The sequence below is a fragment of the Siphateles boraxobius genome, unplaced genomic scaffold, assembly GCF_051911475.1.
Source record: "Siphateles boraxobius isolate OS27281-9 unplaced genomic scaffold, OSU_SipBor_1 8, whole genome shotgun sequence".
NCBI lineage: Eukaryota > Metazoa > Chordata > Actinopteri > Cypriniformes > Leuciscidae > Siphateles > Siphateles boraxobius.
Genome location: NW_027509208.1, coordinates 13,959,201 through 13,980,115, shown reverse-complemented (window position 1 = coordinate 13,980,115; position 20,915 = coordinate 13,959,201). Strand labels below are relative to the sequence as shown.

The window sequence follows — 20,915 nt, the reverse complement described above, 5'->3', positions numbered from 1 at the left end:
GTCACAACGATTGTGCTTTAAAAGACAAAATCATCCGTTTTGTAATTCATTACATCGTGTCTACCCCGTGCAAGGCTTTCTACATTGGACAATGTGTGTAGTTGTGTGTAGTAGCCGCTACTTCATAAGAAGAACGGGCATCCGTTTACTGCAGTGAATCATCGTGTCGCGCTGCGCCGCGTCCAGTAGAAACTATCATGAATTATGAATTTTCATGTAGCCAGCATAGTCAATAAAGAAGATTATACGTCATATATCTTCAGGTAAGAAAACAGACGTCATGGGAAAAATGTGTTAACATTGCAAACATATTAGTTTTACATAATTTGAAACTGCTACGACAGCAGGGAAGATAATCGGCTATTTGCTTTTGACGCGCCGCTTGACTCCGGTAACCCAGTCTTATGATGCTCGGGATGTGATGATCATTTGTGTGTAATCCTGAGTTAATAATAAAGAATAATGAATATAAAGAAGCCTTAAACTCCAACAATCTTTTGGAAACGGGGTGTTTTAACCACACAAACAGCTAATTTGAATGAAGCTCCCATTACAGATGCTTTCAGGGGTGTCGATAATATCTGCAAAATTATTCAGATCCAGTTCTCGCCCCGAGTGTAAAGCCTAACCGAAAACGTGCTACGATTGGTCAGCTCAATGTGGCCGTTATTTGATTGGCTTAGGTAGAGGGTGGGTGGAGTCCACTTATTTGTGGATTTGTCTGCACGTCGACGCTAGAAGTGTTTCAAAATTTACTGATTTACAAATGCACAGGAACCGATTCACAAATGCGTGAAGGGATTCACAAATGCACAGAAAGCCGTTCACAAATAAATACCAGGCCGAGTTGTGTTTGTGGCATAAAAAACATTTGTAAATACATATTTTTATTTGCAAAGCTAATTTTATTTATTTGTGAGTTTTATATTTTTTTGTGAAACTCTTTACATTTATTTGTGGATCATAATCTATTTATTTAAGAATTTGATATATTTTTGTGAAACTCTTTACATTTATTTGTGGATCTTAATCTATTTATTTAAGAATTTGATATATTTTTGTGAATCTCTTAACATTTATTTGTGGATCATAATCTATTTATTTGGAATACTGCAACAATTCTAACCCCATATATACACAACCCTCACTGAGATAACACACACTGTCACTCAGAACACACTGAGAGTAAAAACAGGATCAAACACCAATACAGAAAATACAAACTTTTCATCTTTACAGTTTGAACAATTTCAGTTACTTCACAAAGTAATATTTTCTTCAAAGAAAAGAGTGACATTCTTTCACATGATTTACTTAGATTTTTAGAACAAAACAATTCTTAAGGTAAATGAAGATTAGCAGTTTGCTTCAATAGTCTGTAGTAATTTACGGAATTGCAGTAATGAGAAAAAAAAGGTAGAAACTAAAAGTACATACTGTAATTCGAACAAATAACAAACAAGACCTGCTTAGCCTTTCAGCTGAAATTGCAATCAGCCGTGTTTGAAAGGCACAAGGCTGAAATCTATTCCGTTTTGAATGTGTGGTTCACAGTTTTGACAGCAGTGTGTTAGCATTTGAACAAAGTTCTGTAAATCCACAGTGTTGTGCAGGTTGTGATTAAAGTCATTGGATAAGTGTGTAGAGTTTTGAAGACTGTGTTCAAGCAATGAAAAACGAACTAGAGTTTGGTCCACATGAACTGCTGCTGTACAGACTGTAGTTAGAGTTTTGCACGTGTAGCTCCAGTTGTGCTCACTGTCGTTTAGCAATCGAAAAAAAACTGTAATTAGGCATTTCTATTTTATTTATTTGTTTATTTATTTAGCCTAGTAATAAAGAAGAACCTATTTGCAAGCAAATATACAGTAGGCCTAATATCAAAATATAAAACTTGTTTCTAATCTCTTCTATTGTGTATAACATTGTTTAACTTTTGACCCTTCGCATGAAGCTTGATTGACAGGTGATCTGACCAATCATACTTTGCCATCCGCCATTTTGTCCGACAAAGCAGTCAGGAGAGTTAGTAGATTAACATGGGAGGATTTGGACTTGAAAAACTGAATATTCTGACGCCTTTCCGCGGTTAAAACAACATTCCTTCTTAAGTTCATATGTTATGAACTAGAAGGAAGAGATGATCGGTTCACGAGCAGCTTTAACTGAGGCTCTACAGCGATCTGTCACGACACATTAAAGAGCCACAAAACGGTATTTATTGTTTAAATTTCTTTTTAAAAATGACGAAATTTGAAGGGTGAGTCTTTGTTTAATATGTTTAATATCAAAAGTAACCGAAAAGTAACCTGGTCTGCCCTGTCTGTCAGCGTATTGTCGGTCTCCTCTCTGATCCGCGATGTATTTTTCACTGCGTGAGAACATGGTGTGTGCGTGAGAGCGGCGTAGCTTGTAGGACATAGCGACAGTAACTAAGGGGGGCGGGTCTTTGCGAAGGGTCAATTGTCATGGTGTTCATCACGTTTTGTGATCGTGTCTTTCTGGTGAAGTCAATTTATTTTATTAACCTGAAGAGAACACTAACATTATATCTATATAATTATATTGTATTTTATACAAATACTTACATATAGTTATATTTAATAAAATAATCACTCAGTTGCTTTTATTTTTAGTGAGAATATGATTATTCAGATATCATATCTTTTTTTATGTTCTCATTCTCCCTCGCGTTCACCCAAATCAGTAGGTGGCGATATTGCTTCAAAATTGCTTGCTGTCTGTTGTCAGATACAACAAAGGAGCGGAAGACAAGGAAGTGTTGGTGAGAGGAATGTTGTTGTTACCGCTGTCATCTAATCTAAGTACATGGTTATAATGCACATTTTGTTCTTGACAAGTTACATTGCATTTACGGGTTTCTGTCGAGTGCATTTGAACAGTTTTTAGTACGAGCGACTCACAGCTGAAAATCCCGTGACGTCTGTTGTCATCATTTCAGTGTGGTGACACAGCGAACCGAGAGAATGTGCACAGATACATTGTATATGTTACAATAATTGTTTATAAAGAAACATATATGTCTGATTTATGCTCCTTCAAGTAAAATAGACGAATGTGGTATTTTTCTTACTGCTGTCTCTTTGCTTGTCTTGTTTTGCACCCTGCAGTAGATTACAGTAGAGTAAAACAATACACCTCTACAAGACATTAATAATAACATAACTCTTATCAACAGTGCAAAGACATTTCTCAGCTGAATAAAGAAAAAGAATGTTATATACATATAACTAACTAAATATATGCTAATCACACAACAATAACAAACCTAAAATAATGAATCTAAGACGTAATGAATGTATTTCGAATGGATTACAGTATTCATCACTGTTTCATGTCCCATTGACTCTCCCAGGTTTCGTGTGTCTCTCAAAACATCATGGAGTTTGCTGAGCTGATTAAAACCCCTCGTGCGGATGGGGTGGTCCTCCACCGACCCTTCATGCCCACTGTGGAGGGAACTCTGTGTCTGACGGGACATCACCTCATTTTGTCCTCTCGCCAGGATAACACTGAGGAGCTCTGGCTGCTTCATACCAACATTGACTCTATTGAGAAAAGGTACCACTGACATACCAAAAGGTTATTTTGAAAGGGATAATTCACCCAAAAATGAAAATTCTGTCATCATTTACTCTCTCTCATTTTGTTCCAAACCTGTATGAGTTTCTTTCTTCCGTTGCACACCAAAGAAGATGTTTTAAAGAATGTTGATAACCAGGCAATTGATGTCAGCCATTGACTTCCATAATTCCATAGTATTTTTATTCCTACTATGAAAGCCAACTGTCTGGTTACCAGCATTCTTCAAAAATATCTTCTTCTTAGTTCAACAGAAGACAGAAACTCATGTAATACTATTTAATTTTTGATCAAATGAATGCAGCCACGGTGACCATAAGAGACTTCTCTCAAAAACATAAAACAATCTTACTGACCTAATGTGTGCAGGTTTGTTGGATCCTTGGGAACTATTATTGTGAAGTGTAAAGACCTGCGGGTGATTCAGCTGGACATACCTGGCATGGAGGAGTGTCTTAATATTGCCAGCTCAATTGAGGTAAGACTGCATTAGTACTCACTCATAAAGCAGAATAATAATAGACAAATAATAACCTGAGGATCTACAAATTTCTACTCATCAGTTTATGCTGTTAGTGTTCATGTTATGATGGTTCATCTTTAGGCTCTGTCCACACTGGACTCTGTGTCCCTGATGTATCCCTTCTTCTATCGTCCTCTGTTTGAGGTCATTGAGGATGGATGGCAATTGTTCATACCAGAGGAGGCTTTCAAAGATCTGGAGTCTATGGTATTGTTTAATCCCTGGAAGCCTTGACACTGAGGTCATCAGAAAGGAAAAAAAATGATACATTTTCTCAGTGTATCATTGTTCGTTTTTTCCGATTGTTCTCCATGGGAAGCCAGGGAACAAATACTCATGATTACATGTTCTGAGATCCAATTTTAATATAAATACAGCTAGTATTTCATACACTACCGTTCAAAAGTTTGGGTTCGGTAAGGTTTTTTAATGTTTTTTGAAAGAAGACTCTTATGGCTGCATTTATCAAGACAGAGTAAAACAGTAATATTGTCAATATAAGGCACCTTTATTTATATATGAAATTAAATATTGATTGTTTCAAAGCAGCTATACAATGATAATAGAATAATGATTCAATGATGCAAACAGCTTATTTCGGCTCTACAGCAGCTCTAAAAGAGAACAGTGTCATTGTTCATTTGCACACAGGAATATTTTGACTAACGAGTCAGTTCAGTGTTGATTCAGATCCGTTGTAAAGATCCACAATTATTAAATTAGTTAATTTTCATCTATAGAGAAAAACATTGATGCCGTCATCCAGTTCAGTTTGTATCAAATAGTGTCAGTGTAGTCAAATTAATAATGTTGAATATTAAAAGGATAGATCACCCAAAAATGAAAAATCTGTCATCATTTACTCACACTCAAGTTGTTCCAAACCTGTATGAGTTTGTTCTGCTGAACACAAAAGAAGATATTTTGAAGAATGTTGATAACCAGACAGTTGACGACATCCATTGACTTTTGTCCACACTATGGAGGTCATTGGCTACCGTCAACTGTTTGATTACAACATTCTTGAAAATATCTTCTTTTGTGTTCAGCAGAAGAAAGAAACTCATACAGCTCCAAACGTTGTGAAATAATATTACAATTTAAATGATCTGTTTTAAAAGATTGTAAAATGTAATATTCATGTGATGGTAAAGCTGAATTTTCAGCATCATTACTCCAGTCTTCAGTGTCACATGATCTTTCTGTTTAATATTTTAGTGGAAACTTTGAAATTGTTTTAAGGATTATTTTATGAATAAAACATTCAAAATAACTTTATTTGAAATAGAAATCATTGTAACATTATAAACGTTTGTCACATATGATCAATTAAATGTATTCTTGCTGAATAAAAGTGTTAATTTCTTTCTTTTAAACTTTTCAAGGGTACAGTGGTGTATGTCAGCTTATTCTAAACCACTACTAGTTTACAATTAGAATGTTAGAATTAGGTTTTCTGTTTTTGATTAGTGTTATTTTGATTTAAAAAGGATCTGTCTAAATTGTAAAGGTGACCCTGAGCTCTGTGGTCCTCTCTCAGACAGATGAATGGAGACTGAGTGAGGTCAATAAGGACTTCAGCGTGTGCCCCTCGTACCCGTCCCTACTGACCGTGCCCAAAGACATCGATGATGAAAGTCTCTGCAAAGCTGCTTCCTTCCGCCACGGTGGCCGTTTCCCTATGCTCAGTTACTACCACAAGAAAAACGGCATGGTTAGAAATGCACTTTGAAAAGGTTGTTTCCAAATATTGATCTATTTAATCCAGACCCTGATCTCGCTGTCCACAGGTGATGATGCGAGCAGCCCAGCCACTAACAGGAACCAATGGGCGCCGCTGCAAAGAAGACGAGAAACTGATCAATGCCACGCTTTGCGCTGGGAAGCGTGGTTATATCATCGACACACGGACTATAGCGGTAGCGCAGCAGGCTAAAGCTCGCGGAGGAGGATTTGAACAGGAAGCCAACTACCCGCAGTGGAGGAGGATCCATAAAGCCATTGAGAGGTGTGTATCCAATTATTCTCTCAGAGCCATCCTAACTGCATAGTAGAGATGCATAATATTAATATTCTTGCTGATAATCATTTTCATGTTATGACCAATATAAAAATGTAATACTATTTTATCTAAATAAATGTGAAAAATAAAAATTAATAGTTTAAAATGTTAGAAGTAAATTTAGGCATCACAACATTATAATGTACATGAATGTATGAAAAAGTTTTTAATGTTGTTTATTTGTCAGTGGGGTGTTTTTAAATATGCTTTAAGACAACGTGTAAATCTCTCTTAAAAATGTCTCAAAAATGTGGTTTGAAACCACCCATTTCCTACGTCACAAACCATGTAACCAATCCCGTCAACTAGAGTTTTACAGATAACGATAACTTGGTTGGACTGCACTGGCCCATAACTAAAAAACGATAGTTTTTAAAATGGATACTGAATGACAACAAACTAAATACTCCAAGTAAACTAGTGCTGAACTTTTTTTTACAAAATGTACCGAAAATGAAAATGTACTGTACTTATTAAATAAAATAAATATATCAATATGAAGATCAATATTAAATACTAATATATTAATTATACTTAGATCATTCATGTTAGTCCATAGTGCATTAACTAATGTAATGTTAACATATACAACTTCAAAATTAAAAAATGTATCAGTAAATGTTGAAATTGACAATCTAAAAATGAGCAATACTTCTACAGCGTTTATTAACCATAGTTATTGTTACAAATGGACTCTTATTGTAAAGTGTTACCATTTAATATAAATCCAAAGTCAAGCTAAAAGATCTTTAAATATCCACACAAAGCATGAAAATATGCTCATGCTCAAGCAGCATTAACAACCTTTGCTTTTAAGCTCTTACACCACCATCCATCCATCCTGCCTCACTTCTGAAAACTCCTTCAATACACCATCTTCCCAGCTTTAGTTAATTGGAACATACCATTTTCTATAAAAACCAACCCTTGACTCTATACAAGTACCTTAAATGATAGTTAAGACAGCAATTTAAAAAAAAAACGGGGAAAAAAAGAAATATTGTAATTTGCACAACTGATATTTCCTAAATTTGTAAACCCCCACATAATTACAACATGCATAATCTAAACAAAAATAAGGACACAGTTTTGAGGGATGGAGAAGCGTCAACGCTCTCCATAACAGTTAAAAAAACATTCTCTAAAATTGGCCAATAACAATATGTTTTCAACAGTGTTGGTTAAAGTTACTTTTAAAAGTAAAAATGAAATATATTGCGTTATTCCCAGGGCCGCGTTAACAATAAGGTGGGGCTGAAGCCCTAGGGCCCGAGCAAGTGATTGGCTGTGGAGCCATCAGCGATCAACAAAACCCCACTACGCCCCAACATATTAAGCGCTGTTATGTGGTGGAGCACTTGGGAAACAACAACCAAAAGCCAAGCGATGAAACGGCTGCCTGATTAAACCGTGCGGTCATCCAGCAGTCAGAGCATTTGAGCAGCTGGACGTCTACCGCACAGTACTGACAAAGTCGCTTGATGCTTTCGCCGCATTATTGAACCAATAACAAGCGCAAGTTGCTGAATCTTAAATCAACCGATTTAATGCAATTTCAACCGAAGGCTATATACAGACTATTTATCGCTGTGAAACGTTTCTGCTCAAGTAAATTTGGTTCTGATCGGCTTGATCATCCTCATTTTTAGAAGTAAGATACAGTAAAACCGACGAAATTGTTAACTGTGTGATTACAACAGCCAATCAGAATACTCAAAGCTTTTTGGAAAGAGGGGCTTTGTAGAAATCGGCACGTTTCACATAGACTGGAGTAAAACCTGCAATAATGCACAGTATGTGAAAAATATGTTTTTTGAACATTAAAGGATGGTAACCTATTCCTTTACACCCAATAATTAAAATAATGAACTTTTAAAATAGCATCACATGACCCCTTTTAACAAAATGAAAATTCATAATTTTTACAGCTATTTTTTAAATGTATGTTGTACATGGACAAATCATTTACAATAAGATCTATTTGTATTGTTTTGAATTGACATTGTAAATTATGCATAATCTAAAACATAACTCAATCTTCTCTCCTGTTTCATCGCATTTTTAACTTTGATGACAAACTTTGGCAAATCCAGTAACCATTTCCTATGCGCTCAGCTTGGTTTCCAGGTACTGATAAAGTTGCATAAGTCAGCCAGTCAGATTAGACTTTGCCAAAGTACTTCTCAATTATGTGATCAATATGCATCAGACTGTCAATGAACAAACTTTGGACCATCTGAGACTGTACATTTATCAGGGGACTTGTTATTTAAAATATTTTAGGCATATGCCTGAAAATACATATCTATTTCTGCTAAAATGCCAATTCAGAGCTGAAGCATATCGTTTGTGAGCAGGCAAACACAGCCGCACAAATGAGTTCTGTAACTGGGACTATAATCTGACAGTTGTTCTCCCACAGGTCCAATGTTCTGCAGGAGAGTCTGATAAAGCTGGTGGAGGCGTGCAATGATCAGTCTCACAGCATGGACCGCTGGCTCAGTAAACTTGAAGCCTCCAACTGGCAGAGTCATGTTAAGGAAATCCTCACCACGGCCTGCCTGGCTGCACAGTGCATTGACAGGTACATCTGTTGATACGTATGTCTGTTCCTGTCACAGACCCATTACACCAGACAGATCTGCTTATGCCATACTGTGCAGCTGTGTTAATTACTGTTTTAGCTCTATTCTAAGTTAATTACAAAAGCTGCTGCCGCCCAGTTTCTCACCACATTTGTTGCGAAGCTTGTTGTGGGGTTAATTACTGCTGTTGTCATACTGTAATCATCATTATGTTTATACCACCAGTACTGCTGTTTTAAACGCTTTTTTTGGCATGCAGTTCATTATCAGGTTTGTAGCACTATGTGTGTGCTAAATAATCGCAAACTAAGTGCAATTTCAAACTGGGATCGGAGGAAGTGCTTAACATCCCAAAAATCACAGCTAAAATTGGTTTCTTTTCTCTCTTAAGTCATTTTCATAATTTGTAATGTGTGTTATTTGTGGTGTTTTGCAGGGAAGGGGCGTCAGTTCTGGTTCATGGCACGGAGGGCACTGATTCAACACTGCAGGTGACGTCTCTCGCCCAGATCATCCTTGATCCGGCATGCAGAACCATCCGTGGCTTTGAGGCGCTGATCGAGCGAGAGTGGTTACAGGTGAGGGAGGTCACCAGGAAAACTCTTTCATTCAGTTCCCCTAGTTCCCCAGGGGTCGGCCATTTCTAAGGCTGTCCCACTGACAAAATAATTCTAGCTCTCTCCATTGAAATTCCCTGAATGCACTGAAAAAAAAGTCGTTTACTGGCTATACACTATATTTACACTAGAAATATTGTCTAAGGGGATCAGAGGATGAGCACAAGTGTAAATGTATATTCAGTCTTATATATAAATATATATATTTTGCATATACTAAATATATATTTTTTGGCATTAAAATAAAAAGTCCTGCAAAATATTATACAGGAAATAAATATCAAGCTGAATGAACTTATTTTGCTTATTTAGTTTTGTCTAACACTATTCTTTCCATAAAAGTAGCCTTTGTAACGTGTGTGTGTGTGTGTTCTTGCGTGCGTGCGTGTGTGTGCATGCATGCGTGTGTGTGACAAAGGAATTGTAGTTATTAGATGTTTAAAAATAGCTTTTTAATTTTACTTTTTAATTTATGGATTTTATTGCGTAAAATTTGGGGTCCGTAAGGTTTTATGTTTTTTTCAGCAAAGATGCACTACATTGATAAAAATTGAACAGTAAATACAATAATAATTTTGCTAAAGATTTATATAAATGTATATTTATATTTAAATAAATGAAGTTCTTTTGAACTTTCTGTTCAAAGAATCTTTAAAAAGTATCATGGTTTCCACAAAAATTGCAGCACAACTGTTTTTAACATTGATATAAAGATAATAAGAATAATAAGAAATATTTCTTGGGCAGCAAATCAGCATATTACAATGATTTCTGAGGGACCATGTGACACTGAAGACTGGAGTAATGATGCTGAAATAAAATACATTTATTTAAAAATTAATAATGATTTTAGAAATAAAATATAGAAAACTGTTGTTTTAAATTGTAATAGTATTATTTCACAATAATACTGATTTTTTTAAGAAATAATTGCAGACTTGGTGAGATCTCAATCTCACTGTCCCCAAACTTTTGAACAATAAGGTATGATCAGCATTTTTCTTCGTATTATATTTGCTTAGTGTCTGAATGCTAATATGCATGTACATTTATGTATTCTTAAAATAAAATTGTAGGACAAGTACGTATTTCATAATGTTACTGTATGCAACGTCTTATTACATAGTGGCATATAGTCAGTGTGTAGAGAATCAACACCTTTGCTACTGCTGAATTCGATGATATACTGATTAACAATAGGGAACTAGGCTGTGGAATTTTGTGGTTATATTTTATAAAAAAATGATTATTTTCAGTAATGTATGAAATCCTTTACCTCCAGGCCGGTCACCCATTCCGGCAGCGCTGTGCGCAGTCTGCACACTCAAACGGGAAGCCTCGAAGTGAAGCGCCCGTGTTCCTGCTCTTCCTGGACTGTGTGTGGCAGATCCTGCGACAGTTCCCCTGCTCCTTCCAGTTCAATGAGAATTTCCTGATCATGCTCTTTGAGCACACCTATGCCTCACAGTTTGGCACTTTCCTTGGAAACAGAGTGGCTGAAAGGTTAGTGTTCCCCTCCATTTACAGATTCTCACATACATCTCATTTCCTCTATTACATCACATATAACCTTCTTGTAAAAACTTTGTTTCGACAATCCCAGATACATCACCCCTAATTTCTAACTAGCCAACACAGGCCCTGTCCCAAACGCCAAACTCATTTTATTATTCTGAAGTTAACCATCTCTAAAGTGTGGATTCAGAGGAGAACTGCTAGGGTTGGCATTCAGAATAGGGCTGTATTTTGCACTTGACGTTTCCAAGTACACTCGGTTACACATTTAGGTTGGCAGGTTGTAATTCTATCTGTATGAAAAGATACGTTCAGGAGCAGAGGTCATGACCTCTTCTTTCAACACTCCTACGTCAGCAGAGGTCAGCTTGTAGCTGGCCTTGACCCTTTTGTGTTTGTTTCTTATTCTGAGCAGGATGTTTTGGTAAATGTGTTGTGCAATGTTTTTCCACTTATTGCTAAAATGTGTATCACATTTCAAAATGTCCAGATATGGTACAGTCATTTACTGACAATGAATAGTGTGTAATGTGTGTGACGACATAAATCTGGCCTTTAGACTCCAGAGGACAGGTTTCATTTAGGTTCGGTTTGGGTTTAGTTCCACAAAGAAGATTTAACATCCAAACAACCTTTTAATTCCACAATAGAGTCTTTAGTGAATACAGATTGTTTAGATTTGTAAAGTTTTATTTACACAAAGAAAAAAGGTCTTTTCACTGAAAGGTTCTTTATTATTAAGAGTGTTGCTTGTGATTTATGAGTACTGACTATTAGGGCTGGGACGGTTACCGCAATACCGCAGTCACGTGACTCCAACCGCGGGTCTGAGCTCGTCGCCGTCATCACCGCAAAAAAAATAAAAAAAAACCTTGGCCTGCACATGTGTGCACGTTGTGTCTTATGACATGGATTAATTGATTCTAATGACATGGATTATGTCTAATGATATAATGGCTTACATGGATTCAAGGTTTTCTAAACAAAACTTATCATCAAAAGATGGAGCAAATCCGATCTTTCACGAGTTGAGGAGCGCAATGTTCCATGACACATAATAACATTCCATTCGTATTAGAGATGCGCGGATGTGCTATTATTATTTTATCCGCAACTGCATCACACGGCTGTACGGTGGCCGAGAGGTGCAAAACAAATTACACTTATAATAACAAAATAACAATTATAAAAACAAAATAACAATTCAGAAAACACAACGACATTTCAGAAAACACAATAACAATTCAGAAAACACAATAACAATTCAGAAAACACAACGACATTTCAAAGAAAACGGAAAAGGTAGGTACATTTTGAGAATGGCAAACTTGTCGCTGATTGGACGAGACACCTGTCAATCAAGCTTTACAGGAAGTAAGAAATTTGTGATCAACTTTGTTTTGCTAAATGCGAAAATGGAACACATTAACCATTACTTTGAAGAAGGACATTCATGTGCCGTGATTGTGGACATGCTGGCGACATACCCCGATATTAAAACTATTTACAAGATTACTAAAAAATATTTACATGCGCTTCGTGAGGCGCACACACACGCAAGGTCTCTCGCTCTCTGTCTCTACCTCTCTGCCGTGTGCTACACGGTTTGGAGCTCGCGAGCTCTAGATTCTCTAGAGCTCCGAGTTTTTAACTAATTTGCGGGCATCAGGGGGCCGCTATCAATATGCGGGGAACTTCCGGGAGACTTGGGATGTCTGCATATCACTCCATGGGACCGAACTATCTTTGGCATGTTGATGGGTGCGATAAACTTAAGCAATTTGAGCACAAGCTCATTTCAATGTCGTGGTATGTCGCCAGCATGTCCACAATCACGGCATATGAATGTCCTTCTTCAAAGTAACGTTTAAATTTCTTACTTCCTGTAAAGCTTGATTGACAGGTGTCTCCTCCAATCAGCGACAAGTTTGCCATTCTCAAAATGTACCTACCTTTTCCGTTTTCTATGAAATGTCGTTGTGTTTTCTGAATTGTTATTGTGTTTTCTGAATTGTTATTGTGTTTTCTGAATTGTTATTGTGTTTTCTGAAATGTCGTTGTGTTTTCTGAATTGTTATTGTGTTTTCTGAATTGTTATTGTGTTTTCTGAATTGTTATTTGGTTTTTATAATTGTTATTTTGTTTTTATAATTGTGATTTGTTTTGCACCTCTCGGCCACCGTACGGCTGGCTATTTAAAGCGGTTTACCGCCATACCGTGGGAAAATCTTGCTTTTCAACCGCGTTTAGAAAAAATCCATACCGCCCCAGCCCTTCTGACTATTTGTTATGTAAGTAGCTCAAAATGTTTACGAATGTTAGGGTTAAGCTTGAAGAGTAGAATTAGTAAATGGCTTTTTGTTTGCTTATTTGAGATAACGGATGGCAATGGCTGAATGTGTCTGGCTCCTCATAACTTAAACTTTCCTGTAAAGTTTGGGTGTAAATGTAAACTTAGTATTTCCTGTGTAATGTTTCAGGGTGAAGCTGCAGCTGTCTCAGAAAACCGTGTCTCTGTGGTCATGGGTGAACCGTCCTCAGGAGCTGGAGCGATTTCTCAACCCACTGTATGAGCCCAATAACCTGGTCATCTGGCCGTCTGTGGCACCTCAGAGCCTGCTGCTGTGGGAGGGTGAGTGCCACAAAATATTGTATCATGACACCATGTGTTTACCCAGTTAACCTGTAGGTGGCGGTCACGTGTTATTTGGTGCTTTAGCTATATTTCTGCCATGACACTTTGGATGTGCAACGTGTGGATTGTGAGATCCTTGCGTGTTTTGAAATGACCGTAACAGTATGTCACCATTCTTCCATGATGTAGATGAACCCTTAGTGACACTTCAAAACCACGTTTAACAAACTTTCCATATGAATTATTATAATTTTCCTGGTGTAATGAAAATGAAAGCCATCAATCCTCTTTATGGCTGTTTGTTATTTTAAACTATAAACTATATGTTATTTAAAAAATTTAAATAATTTAAATACAATTATATAAAATGATAGAAATTGTATGTAAATAACAATATGTAATTAATTAAAAGTTATTATTTAAATTAATTCTATTTTAATATAATTTTATTTAAATTAATTACTGAAAATTGTAAAGAACACACCTGTTGTCTGCTGCAGTTTTTTTTGTTTTTTTTTGTGTGTGTGTGTGTTTCGTGTGTTAAGGCAAAAATGGTGGTGTTCTTAACAGATTTGACAAAGATAAAATGTGCTAAATTTCCCAGATCATTTTATTTTGAATTTAGTGATCCATTTAGATCTGTTGAAATTTTAACTACTTATTCAGAAAAACTCGCCAGCCGGTCATGTTTAAGATATTTTTAAGCATTAAAGAAGCAACTTCAACTTCAGTAATGCTTGTTGTAAACCTTTCAGTGGATGCATACTACGTCACGTGGTATTCACAAGTGTGACAATGATTCAACCCGATGACCTCTGTGCCTGTCATTTTTTTTTTAGTACTCACCTCTGGAACTTGTCATGCCTCTATTTTAAAGGTGCAGTGAAAGGGACTCTTTCAGGAAAATCAGCCAAGCAGACTGGGAGTTTAGTGCTGTGGGGGTTCACTTTCAGTCACATGAGCAGTTCTCATACAACTCACAGATATGTTTAGACCTTTCATATACACTACCAGTCAAACATTTGGACACACCGACTCGTTCTTTATTAATAGTATTTTCCACGTTTCAGAATAATAGTCATCTATGAACTATGAACTATCAATTATGAAATGAAACTAACTGATTATGTAGTCACCAAAAGAGCTAGTTTAAACTATTTATTTTAAAGGTAGGCGATATTAAAATATGGGATCTGAAAAGCCTTTGCATTGAGCAATAATTTAAAGTATGGGAGGACAGTGTGCCCAGAGAATTTAAGCTTCAAGGTCCTTTGAGAAACAACGAATCTAATGTTAATTTCACAGTTGGGTGGGTATTGACCAGTTTGCTCTGCTGCTGACATCATTAAAGACTGTCAGCTACGTGTGCTCAGAAACTTGGGTGTGGCGACAAAGATTTCAGTCATTCTGTATGTTTCCTTATGTAAAACCTTGAGGTGTGGCATGGCTTTGCTAAAAGTTCATTTAAAAAGTGTGCTTATTTGTATCCCATGTACACTTATTTTGATAATATACTAAAGCACACATAACATACTTTATTATCATTTGAACTGCAGTGTTATTTGATAATACATTTAAAGTTAATATATTTTTAAGTTTACTAAATTGTAATTACACATTTGTAATGTTGAAGTTGCAAAGTAAGGGATAAATGAAGACATTAAATAATTAGAAAATAATGCACACCCGAGGTGGTAATGCGCCCACTACGCGAAATGGAGTTACACCTCAGTGTGCATTACTTTCTAATAATTCAACTGCCAGGAGTCAATTATTCCACTTATACTACAGTTACCCCACCTCTAGTCATTGTTCAGATGATGTATTCCAAAACATTTGTCAGGTTTTTGTGTGTAGGACTAATTTCTTGCACATCTCATCTCATCCCTCCGTTGCTAATTCCAAAGCGTCATTTTAGAGTTAGTAACGGAGGCTTCAGCCACCGATAGCACTAGCAGACTAATGCTGTAATTAGAGAGAGAGAGAGAGAGATGAAGCGTGTGAATTACCCGAGTCTCTCAACAGTGTTCGGCAATAGCGACTCTATTAATAGCGAAACTGTAAGTTTATCTGCTCCAAGAACAGAGCTGTTATTACATCGCTAATGAGAAATTTCATGTAGCTTTTAAGTTGCAAAACCAGTTTACTGATAAAATCGTTAGAGCAGCGCTGACAACATATTTCTGTGTGAGTGTGTGTCCGTACTGTATGTGTGTTTGAGAGGAAGCAAGAGCGAGAAAGAGAGTATGTGCTGTCCGTACATAAGATGTAATTTTGTGGCAAAAATCCTATTGTTTACTATATGTATTTGCTTGGTCAGTGTCGTTGTGGTTCTGTAGTCTGTAAAGACCTTTCAAATAACTGAAATCATTTGGTGAAGTTATGCGAAACTGTAATGCGGTCAAGACCTGCCTGGAACTACTTTTGCCGTGCGTTTCCCTGAAAATAATTTGCACACCTTAGAACGTTCGTAAACCAATCAGTTTCAAGCATTCAACAGCCCCTTAGTTTAATATATTATAATACATGACATACAAGTATCAATACAATTGACTAAAAGCCCTTCTTAGGTGGGTCAAAAAAGCACTCTAAAATTTTGATAATTTTTTCAGCTTGTGGCATTTCTTCCAAGGCATTATATTTAAAGTGTAACCTCACTGTGTTGTTACAATGTTGTTATTATATGTAAATAAATATTGGTCCCACTTTATATTAAGTGGCTTTAAGTACTATGTACTTACATCGAAAAATAAGTACAATGTATTTATTGTGTTCAGGTTGTATTGTAAAACACTTTTGCTGCTATTGAGATGTGGTACTGGTAAGGTTAGGGACAGGTGTGGTGGTATGGGTAGGTTTAAGGGTGGGTTAAGGTGTAAGGGAAGGGTCAACTGTGTAATTACAAATGTAATTACATTTAATTACAGCTGTAATTACATGCAGGTATTTTCAAAAAATAATTAAAATGTAAAAACATCTATGTACACAATAAGTCCAATTATTAATTTCAATGTAAGTACATAGTACTTAAAGCCACTTAATATAAAGTGGGACCTAAATATTTACTCTTTACCTGGGCCGAGAAATTCACATAAACAGCATTATAGGAAAAATGGAACACTATGGCAGCAGTTTGATAAATATTAGAAACTCATTGTGTAAGAAACATGGGGGGAACAGAATCTGACGCCAAATAACGCAGCTTGCCCTAAAAAGTTTGAAATGTTGACTACAAACACGGAGGTATTTCAGATTTTCCATCGCAGCGTTCACTCCATATTTACGATTATTTGCCGCCTTTAGCCGCTGCTTATAATGCGCTGGATCCTTCACTGGAAACCGAAAGTAACTTACTCCCGCTAAACGTTTATGCTTTGAATTCTTGCACCCGGAAACAATACAAGTTGACACCATTATGATTAAAAGTTTGCTAAGAAGTGTTTCCTACTAAAGTAAGGCAGCATTTGCCTCTGGCCTCTATTTGCCTCTATCTAATAGGAGTAGATAGAATCTCTCCCTTTAAATCTCTCATGCAGCATCAAACTGACCTACCTTTTTTTTTTAAATGACAGTAAAAGTTCATTGATCAGCGACCCAAGAATATATAATCACATTTCAGGCACATTGTGACAGATTTACTTGTGTCTTGTTTTCTCTATAGGGATATTCCTTCGCTGGAATCGCTCCACAAAGTGTTTGGATGAGGCCTATCAGGAGATGGTCCATATTATAGAGTACAACAAGGAGCTGCAGAACAAAGTGAACAGTCTGCGGAGACAGCTGGCCCAGCTGGAGACGGAGGACAGCCCGCTGCAGACACCGTAGGACATCAACAGAATGAAATGAGCATGTATCTACATTCCTCCTAACCGTACTCTTTCCTTATGATTCCACTGCTCAACTTTATTCACATTAACATATTTCACTGGTCTCCAACGGATTCTACTCTATCGCCAATAGATCTTATGCTCTATTAGTATATACTTGTAGTTGTCTTCCTCAAACACTATGCCGCACTCGTCCTTGTTATTGCTTGTTCAATGTAAACACTTACAATGTAAACACCTAGATATTGCAAATTGGGTGCTGTGGTTTACACATTCTCAAAGAAAAGGGACTGCTGATGTGCCATTTTTCATTTTTAGTCATTTGTCACAAAGTGCAATAGACAATGCAGCTATAAAACAGCTGTTTTGAAAGGGAAAGAATTAGAGACTGACTATAAGATGCTGGAAATATCATTTCAATATAACACTGGTGGTTTACATAGTCTAACATGATCCATAACTCTGGCCACATGAATAAGAGATTGCCAAAAGTGGCACTGTTTGCTTTACAAATGTAAGATCTTCTGTGCACGGGTACTATACATATTTGTATAGAGTAATAATATTTAGTATTTTGTTGAAAGAGACAAATTTGTGTTAGAGATATTGTTAATCAAGATAATGTGTCATAAATCTCCATCTACAACCTTTAGAACCTTTTTTTGTGTGTGTGAATATGAAGATCTTTATTAGGATACACAAAGACGTTGTTTGGGAACATCTAAAAATAAAGCCCACTGGGATCATTACAATTTCCGTTGTGAAAAAAAGCACTTCATTCCCTCCAGTTCTCCATGAATGACTTGAACATGTTCATCTAGACTAGAGGTGTTTTCTGCAAAAAACCTTTGCAAATGATTTCTCAATAAATCAAGATATTTGTGCCATTAAGGTTTTTGTAACCATTTGTTTCATAAATATGTGAATATTTAAATCTATGGTATGACTCACATTGCATATTAAGGTCATTTTAATATTCCAGTGGGTTCTTATCGTCAAATAGACTGCTGCAAATATGACTGTGTTTTAGTTTAAGGAAGGTTCCTACACTGACTTAGACAGTCAGTTGTTATTGTTGTTGTTTTGGTTTTTTATACATGTGCACAAGTTAATCATTTTTTATTAATTAATTCTGGCACTTCAGTAGCATCAACTGACATGCATCATTAAGATTTGTCTTATAAGTGTCTGTATAGTGTCATGCCTTGCTTTACAAAATGCAATATTGATTAAATGTTAAACTGAAGTTCATGATGTTCTGTGGGCATTAAAAGATTGTTTAATGTACAGCCTTATGGTGTTTTCATATTTAAACTGACATCTATAAGAGTCACAGTAATCAGTTTCAGTAACCAGACTGACTACTCTAAAGAGTCTACAGTAGTCAGTTAGAGTTAGCATCTTATCAGTGCAAAATGATAACGACCGATAAGGACTAATCACTGATAGTACATGTGCTACAAAGAAAAAAGCAAACAAAATGGGATCTATTCTAGAATATATAGTTTAAATAAAATATTTTATAGGAAATATAAATATACACCGTAGGACATCAACATCTATATTAAAGTTTGTCATTTTTTGTCACACATGACCGTTTTACATTGCATATGCTTATGCTACATATGCTACATAATACAACCGTTGGCTGTGTAAAGCACCATATCTCTCATCGCATAAACATATGTGTGCTTTCCCTGCTCATTATCAGGAACATACAGTGCTTCCTGAGGGAGGGGCCTAATACGTGTACTCAAGTTTCAAGTGCCCCTTATACGGGACCTCTTAAAGGAACACGCCACCGTTTTTTGAAATGGGGGTTATTCACCATCTCCCCTACATTTAGATAGGTGGGCAAATGCATTTTTGTCTCAGTGCTTGCATTGTCTTAGTCTGACAGCACCGACTCTAGCTTAGCCTAGCATAATGAATGGAATCCTTTGTTGCCAGATAGCATGTTGTGAGTAAAAGTGATAAACGAATTTCTTCTTGTGGCCTGCGTATTCACAACGAGTACAAATAGTAATGCAGATTAAAGCCCAATTTATACTTCTGCGTCGAACTTACGCCGTAGGCTGTGCGTAGCGCGCGTACCCTCCGGCGTACCCTGACGTGCACCTCTCCGAAAATGTAACAACCCGTCTATTCTACGCGGACGCAAGTGCTGTGATTGGTCTGCTCAAACCGCTTCCTCGGGTTTCACATGCTCCCTCTGCGTGCGTCAATGCGGACAACGAAGCAGAAGTATAAATTAAAACCAAAGAGTAGGCTACGGCGTAGAGGCTCCGGCGTAGGTCCGACGCAGAAGTATAAATCAGCCTTAAGACTAGGCGATTTCCTAGGCAGATATTGCGGGAGGGGGAGGGGAGCACAGGTGAAGCACTGCTACTTGGGCGCAGATATATCACGCAAGTTAGGTATCGGTGACACAACTGCGGGCATGTTCATTTTGATCTGACACATTGAGCCTGGTCATCGATGGCAGTATCTTGTCCCACCATTGCCACAGCACAGACACTCTATTTCAGTTGGCATAGGTAGGCATATTCCCCCACACTCGCACCACCAGTTCGTGTTGGCTCTCATCCTCACGTACTCAGGCCCAATTTAAGCCCAATTTATACTTCTGGGTCGAACTTACGACGTAACTACGCCGTAGGCTGTGCGTAGCGCGCGTACCCTCCGGTGTACCCTGACGTGCACCTCTCCAAAAATGTAACAACGCGTCTATTCTACGCGGACACAAGCGCTGTGATTGGTCTGCTCAAACCGCTTCCCCGGGTTTCACATGCTCCCTCTGCGTGCGTCAACGCGGACAACGACGCAGAAGTATAAATTAAAACCAAAGCGTAGGCTACGGCGTAGAGGCTCTGGCGTAGGTCCAACGCAGAAGTATAAATCAGCCTTTATACTTCTGCGTTGAACTTACGCCGTAGCTACGTCGTAGGCTGTGCGTAGCACGCGTACCCTTCAGCGTACCCTGACGTGCACCTCTCCAAAAATGTAACAACGAGTCAATTCTACGCGGACGCAAGCGCTGTGATTGGTCTGCTCAAACCGCTCCCTTGGGTTTCACATGCTCCCTCTGCGTGCTTCAAAGTGGACAACGACGCAGAAGTATGAATTAAAACCAATGCGTTGTCTACGGCGTAGAGGCTCCGGCGTATGTCCGACGCAGAAGTATAAATCAGCCTTTACGCTGACGCACGCAGAGGGAGCATGTGAAACCTGAGGGAGCGATTTGAGCAGACCAATCACAGCGCTTGCGTCCACGTAGAATTGACGCGTTGTTACATTTTTGGAGAGGTGCACGTCAGGGACAGGGTACGCCGAAGGTACGCGTGCTACGCACAGCCTATAGCCTGTTTAATGCTTCTGCGTCGAATCGACGGCATACCCCTGCAGACCCCTCTGCGTCGCCGCGAACCCCTCCGCTGTAGCTCGACGTGCACCTCAAAAAATTTTAACTACGCGTCGAGGCGACGCAGACCACAAGGGCTGTGATTGGTCAGATGCACCGCGATGCAACTCAACCTGACGCAGAACCA

The 20,915-nt window shown here is 37.6% G+C and overlaps 1 protein-coding gene across 5 annotated transcripts; it reads left to right on the top strand.

Annotated features, from left to right (window-relative positions):
• Positions 1 to 1,988: 1,988 nt before the first annotated feature.
• mtmr9 (myotubularin related protein 9) lies at positions 1,989 to 18,656 on the top strand. 5 transcript variants are annotated; one of them, XM_077220257.1, is made up of 11 exons: positions 1,989 to 2,214; positions 3,377 to 3,582; positions 3,973 to 4,081; positions 4,208 to 4,333; positions 5,667 to 5,840; positions 5,917 to 6,134; positions 8,611 to 8,772; positions 9,210 to 9,351; positions 10,673 to 10,893; positions 13,386 to 13,537; positions 17,202 to 18,656. In XM_077220257.1, exons 2-11 carry the CDS (start codon positions 3,401 to 3,403, stop codon positions 17,363 to 17,365), a joined length of 1,650 nt encoding a protein of 549 aa, XP_077076372.1. In that variant the 5' UTR covers positions 1,989 to 2,214; positions 3,377 to 3,400; the 3' UTR covers positions 17,366 to 18,656. The 5 variants fall into 5 exon arrangements, with proteins under 5 accessions (XP_077076372.1, XP_077076371.1, XP_077076369.1 ...); XM_077220256.1 differs by lacking the exon at positions 1,989 to 2,214 and adding an exon at positions 2,549 to 2,785; XM_077220254.1 differs by lacking the exon at positions 1,989 to 2,214 and adding an exon at positions 2,724 to 2,785 and having other exon boundaries at positions 5,637 to 5,840.
• The last annotated feature ends 2,259 nt before the right edge of the window (positions 18,657 to 20,915 follow it).

Coding starts and splice junctions, on each gene's coding strand:
- mtmr9 (XM_077220254.1), top strand. CDS start 3,401: ATGGAGTTTGCTGAGCTGATTAAAACCCCTCGTGCGGATGGGGTGGTC. Junction 5,841..5,916: donor ACCACAAGAAAAACGGCATG/GTTAGAAATGCA, acceptor CGCTGTCCACAG/GTGATGATGCGAGCAGCCCA. Junction 6,135..8,610: donor ATCCATAAAGCCATTGAGAG/GTGTGTATCCAA, acceptor GTTCTCCCACAG/GTCCAATGTTCTGCAGGAGA.